A 6646-nucleotide genomic window follows, 5' to 3' on the forward strand; every position below is an offset into this window, starting at 1 on the left:
GACATAGCGCGATACGCGTCATTCAGTCAATATCGAAATGCCGATCAGCAAGTTTGGACTATCGCTCGGAGTAGGAGGAAACGTATCGTACTATCAGTGGAGCGGATCGCTCAGAAATTACGTACGCGATAACGCTCTTTGCGCAGCCGACTTTGATGCAATGTCACGCAAGAATCGACGTTTAGCGCTACCAGTGGATGATGGTGATGCAGCAAACAAACGATACGTGCAGCAGAGTGTTCAAAATTTGAAAGATCGGCTTGATGAAATCGAGAGGAAGATGACATCATTCCAAAATAATGTGCAGGTTATGCTAAACGAATTTGAAAAGATGATTCGAGAAGTGAATAATCGTAATGACTGAGAAATGATCGCTGGTTGATGAATTACACGCTGCAGAAGAAATTTACCAAGAAAACGCGTCATAGTACACGGATACGATGACCTGTGGCAGGTGGATGTGGTTGAGATGCGTCCGTATACACGCTGCAACAGAGGTTACCACTACATTCTCATCGTTATCAATGTGCTGAGTAAGCACGCATGGTCCGTACCACTCAAAGCCAAGAACGAGGTGACGAAAGCGATTGCAAAGATAATTCGAGACGATGGAAGATGTCAAAAATTTGCAGACCGACAAAGGAAAGGAATTTTACAACTCGAATGTGCAAAAACTCTTGAAGAAATACAACATCAATCATTACTCTACATATTCTGTAATGAAGGCATCGGTCGTTGAGCGGTTCAATCATACGTTGAAGAATGATATGTGGAAACAATTTACGCACAATGGAAACTATAGATGGATTGCCACGCCTCATATCAGATTACAACGCGCGAAAGCGAACTATCGGTATGAGACCCATCGATGTTATCCCTGCGATCGCCGACAGGCTCTTAACCACGGTGTACAATCATGGAAAGATTGTCGCACCCGCGCGATTCAAAGTGGGTAACTCGGTTCGCGTGAGCAAATTCAAGACGATCTTTAAGAAAGGATACACGCCGAATTGGACTAGGGAGGTCTTTAAAATCATCAAAGTGCAACAAACTAATCCAGTGACCTATCTATTGGAAGATACTCGCGAAAAATCCATCGTTGGAGGATTCTACAAATACGAACTGCATCGCGTCGTTAATCCTGACATGTATCCCGTTGAAAAAGCGTTGCGTAAGAAGGGAAATGAGGTTTACGTGAAATAGTTGGGATTTGACAATTCACACAATTCATGGATTCATAAAGACAATGTATTATAAAATTATACATTATATTATACATACATTAAAGTATTATATATATTCATTATAAATATATATATATTAAATATTACACATAGTGTATACATATTTTACATATCATACATTTTATACATATTATACATTTATACATATTATACATTTCATACATATTATACATATTATACATTTCATACATATTATACATTTCATATATATTATACATATTATACATTGTATACATATTATATATATTATACATATCACACATTTACACATATGCGAAATGCGTTTTATTTACACCGGTAATGTCCCCATGGCAGCGTGTCGGTGGAACCTGATACGATATACCGCTTATCATCGTGCGGACTAAGAGCAATTTTCGTTTCCGATATCGTGTACACCTCGTGCAATTTTGATCTAATGCACGACTGTCTGCGCGTCATTTCGATTGCGTCGTTCAAACAGCGTGTGTAATCCTCAAACGTTATGGATTTTGCCACAACGCTGCTCTTGACACCCTTTGCCTTTTTCGTATCTTTCTTTCCTTACACACGTAAAGCGTACATTTTCGCTATAAGCCCGACGAAATCAATCATAATGGCACCGTTGTTCTCATCTTTCATTAGGCCTGGAAGTTTTTTATTAGCGAGCGGAATATAGTACGCATTATCGATAGAGTAATCACTAGTGTCAAATCTATTGATGTAGCGTTTCATGATATCGTAAACGTCATCACATTCCACATGGTATATGAGACTGTCAGTATCGGTATACATAATTTTGCATTTATCGCGAAACAGCAGTGCCATGTACTCGTGGTGAAATTCGTACAAACACGTTTTAGATACATCGAGGATGCACATACCCACGTATATCGGTTTGTCGAACTTCACCTCAAGCTTACGCAGTTCTATCGCGACCAGATTCTCCGAAAAGACGCTACGACTGTGGAAGTTTGGTTTGGCGATCATTGCCTCTGCACCATATCTGCCTTCCCATTTTGTTAATAATTTTACGTCGACCCGATCGCACACATTTTCCATGGTTTTGCCAAATCCCACGTTATTCATCAGTTTGTAAATTTTTTTCAAAATCGTTCTTCGCCAATGTTCTAAATTTGGTGTTTAATTCTATATAATCGCGAAGCCATGGAACTTGCGCGAATTGTAGTATACGGTGAACCTTTATATACGGAGACCGTGACGAGTACACTGCTGCAGGTTGCGATAATGGATGACGTAACGTTGCTTATCGCATAATGTTGCGAGGAGCTTGTCCTCGCGCTTGCCGGGTGGTTTCTCGCGGGTTGGACAGAACGGTATGTCAGTGTGCGCGTCATGGAGATGTTGTGGGTACTCCAAGTCCACCTCGAGAATATAGCCTGTCGGTGAATCTAACGCGATGATCGTAAAATTGAAATTGGCACGTCATCGACCCATCGAAAATCGGCGTGGTTGACACATTGCCCAGCCGTAGAAGTTGTTGACGTCATAAGTACATCAAGTACGATGACGGTTTCGATGGATCGTACGACGGCATGTATTTGTTGTTGGCTCGCGAGTACCTATTTGAGCACTAGCTCAGACCGCCGCGTATTCCACGCTCGACAAACATGATCATGTCAATGTCTGTAAACAGTTCAAATTTTACACCTGTATGTTTCAACATGGCATCCCATGTGAAGCCCGGTAATAGTACGCGGGGTCGAGTCCGTAACTCGCGACGCAACTGTCGCGGAAATTGTCAAAGACGTCGGCCAACAATAATACATCCGTTTTTAGATACTGATCGCTATATTCACCGAGCGTTTGGATGGAGAACCGCTGCCACACGTTGACGGCGTACACGTAATCACTCTCAGATACCGTGTTGTCAGTCAATGAACTGTAGAATACTCGCGAGGCGGCAAGCACAATTCGTTCAATTTTTCTCTGCAGTCAATGTACTCATAAGGAAAGACGCTCTTTCGCTTCAAAAGATTGAAATCTTCCGATAAATCGAAAAATCCGTGTCGCAGTATCCGCAGCTTATCATTGTTGAGAAAAGACGCCAATTTATCTAAACTACAAGCGAGAAATCTATATGAATCTATGAAGCGTAATTGTATGCAATTCTTTTGATTGATTTTGGTACTGTCAACATGTTTGGTGAATGAGATGTATTTTTCTTTAGTTATCGGTAAAAGATCAACGCGTCCTTCGTACGCGGTGGCAATTTCCTTGATAATGAAATGAGCGTCGTAGCCAGATAAGTTATGGAAAACTACGGGTATGCAATGCGAATCCTTATAATTTAGATTGCAATTTGAGTGCGCGGAGCCTCTGTATCGTCCGGTTAAGTGACAGTGATCGCGTACCCGCGCATCGTCTGGTGTAAACGGTTTCTCGCATACGTGACAATGTGAGGCGCTGTTAAATTTTTCCCAGCCGTCGCGCGTGAAATCCGCCATGGGAACATTAGCTGAAATTATCGACTGTACACTGTGCGCTAGATTTTTCAATTCTTCCGCGAACCACGCTATACAGTCTTTGTCACGGCGAAATCGGTAGCCTGAAAGTGAGCTGTCGTAGGAGCAGTGCACGTAATACCCGATACTGAAAACGTTATGATGTTGGTACGTGTGTGTAGCGGATTATGAATCACTATCCATCTGTTTCAATACGCACTCAAGATCGGCGTAGACCATGAACGGGATGCACTCCTTCCTGCAGTGGTTGCGGAAGCTCAACCACTTGTCGTCCTCGCTCGGTAGCCTTATCGCACAATCGTTCAATTTCCCACAATCCTCACTGTGGGTCTCCAGTTTTGCGCTCGAGTTAAAGTAGTGGAGGCACCTGAAAAAAATTATTATTATTATTACTTATATATATACATACCTATCGCAGAAATATTTCTTGTGCCCATATCTATTGATTTGCGAACTGACAAGGCGGGACAGATCTTTGATCAGCGCGAAATGTCCTGCGCTGTCATCCTCCACGTACAAGAGGTTTACGTGCTTGCTGCTCTTTCGATCGGTGAGTCGTATCGACACAATCCCCTTTTCGATGGCGTAGACATTGATGGAAATGTCGTTGAGAGTTTCAAATTTTTTGATTTGATGTAACGTCATCGGAAACTGAATATTTTTGAGATTCAGTACTGCGTAGTGCGGATACGAAGATTCTCGATGTACATTTTCTTGAACCGGGTGTAGAGCTGCTACCACCGACCATGCAAAACACGCATTGTCTGTGGATCGCACGTTAATCACCGCTCTCTTCAGCATAATTTCTCGCGGGAGTTTGATATGACATCTCACGCGCAGAGGATTGTACCTATTCACGTTTACCGTTAAATTGAGGATACGTGATAATGCCCACCCGCTGTCACGTTCTTGAAATCCTTTGAGCGAAGCTAGAACTGGTTCAACGACGTGTACCACTCGCGCAAATCTGTGCATTGATATAGTTCATAGTTCCGGGGCGATACTCTTGTTCGCGCGTTTGTCACCGGCCACGAATTCACCATTAAATACTGTGTTTATCTTTAAAGAGTTATATCTCTGTAAAACACACTGCGCATTCTCGAACACAATTTCACTCGCGTCTTCGAGGAATCGGCGAGGTTTGATATAATTAGAGTTTATTATCGCGCCTGTTAGAATCCGGCTTTCGAACGCCGTTTCGATCTCGCGCCATCGAAGTCCATATCCTGCGCCTACGTGCACAAATCGTCCGCGCACCGAATCCTTCAAGTTTTCAAGCGCGATATATGCGATCACTGATTGTCTATTACCAGTCGATAATCGCGGGCGTTTAATACGACTCTGCTCTTCCAGAGATTCTATAAATTCGTCGCTGTTCCCACGCGACGTACTCTTCTCTTGTATTTAGCAGGGTAGCTTGCTCAATCAAATCTCGCTCCATGTTGTCACTTTTGCTGTTACATTGACTAATGACGCGATGCGCCTAAATCCTTACATTTTTATATCATTATTTGTGTTATTTATAATGATGATGTCATCGTGAAACATTTTAAATGTTTTTGAGAAAAATCTTATATTACGCTAAATCTAACATGGTTGTTGTACAATTGTATCATATTGAGCATTTTTTCCGCAAACGTTACATTTTTGCAGGTGTTGTATCAAATTACATTGATGAGCAGATCGTGAAACATGACATGACATGTCAAATGTCCTTGAAAAATTCTTTCATTACGCTAAATCTAACATGGTTGTTGTACAATTGCATCATATTGAACAACTTTTTCGCAACCGCTGCATTTTTGTGGTATCAAATTACATTGATGATTTCATCATCGGATGTGTCTAAAAATCTTTTGTTGCTAGGTATGCATTTTTGCAAGTATTAAATTGATGATGTCATCGCGAAATATGTTGCCACGTGTTTTCACAAACATTGCACTTTTGTGGTATCAAATTACAATGATGGTCTCATCAGGCGTGTCTTTTGCATAAATTCTTAAACTGCAGCCGCATATTTGCAATGTTGCATTTTTAACTATTGTACGAGAGTACACAAAGATAATTGGAAACAGTAACATGTCACCCACTGATGAGATCAAATACTCTAAGTTCTTATACACAGAATCTGGAAATTATGTGTGCAAGTACAACAATTAGATAACATCGGTTAACATGAAAAATTGTATGTGAAAAGGAAAAAAAGAACAACGGATTATATGAACATGTAAAGAAAAGAAGATACTCGACATTTAATTGTAATAGGATTGTATGTTAATTTTAGTTATATACTGATGATGACCCGATATGAGGTCGAAACGTCTATGTATAGTTGATGATTATGTTAGAAATTATAATTGAATGTATTTTTAAGTATTGACTTCGGAAGAAGATTCGCCATTAGACATCGAGCGCTCGTGGTAAATGCCCTTTATTTTAATTGTTTTTAACTATTGTTCAGTAGTGTGGTATAAACATTAAAAAGGAGGTGAAACGATATTACTGCATCAGTCACTCAGATGATTTCGACATCATCAGTATGGATTCTCGTGTTCAGCATGAACCGTGCAAGTAAGTATAATATATCACTTATATCTACAAAAATGTTTTCTACAGACTGCTTATTCGTTTGTTGTTCCTTGCAGTGCACGTAGCATTTTGAGGAGAGTGTTCGCGCTAACACCGACAGCGTACAAGTTTCTGGAGATCGGGATTGCCGTGGGACCAATGTCACACGTGGAAATTGCGATCGGTGATACTCGAGGCAACCGCATCGTCCTGCCTCGTGTTACGTGGACGGCGTTCGTCGAAAAAAAGGTTGATATCGAGCTATTAATGCAGTCGACTACTCCGTCGTCATTAGTGATTCAAGACTTTGTGATCGAACTTGTTAAAATACGCGATGTGGACACTGAGAAATTATCTTTGTGTGATAAGTGT

At 41.0% G+C, this 6646-nt stretch overlaps 1 protein-coding gene across 1 annotated transcript; it reads right to left on the minus strand.

Moving 5' to 3' along the window:
• Positions 1-406: 406 nt before the first annotated feature.
• Positions 407-2309, minus strand: LOC108721639 (uncharacterized). Its single transcript, XM_018446280.1, has 2 exons — positions 2109-2309; positions 407-556 (listed from the first exon to the last, which is right to left on the minus strand). Exons 1-2 carry the CDS (start codon positions 2307-2309, stop codon positions 407-409), a joined length of 351 nt encoding a protein of 116 aa, XP_018301782.1.
• Positions 2310-6646: the final 4337 nt, after the last annotated feature.

The sequence above is a fragment of the Mycetomoellerius zeteki genome, unplaced genomic scaffold (assembly GCF_001594055.1).
Source record: "Mycetomoellerius zeteki isolate Tzet28-1 unplaced genomic scaffold, Tzet1.0 scaffold178, whole genome shotgun sequence".
Classification (NCBI taxonomy): domain Eukaryota; kingdom Metazoa; phylum Arthropoda; class Insecta; order Hymenoptera; family Formicidae; genus Mycetomoellerius; species Mycetomoellerius zeteki.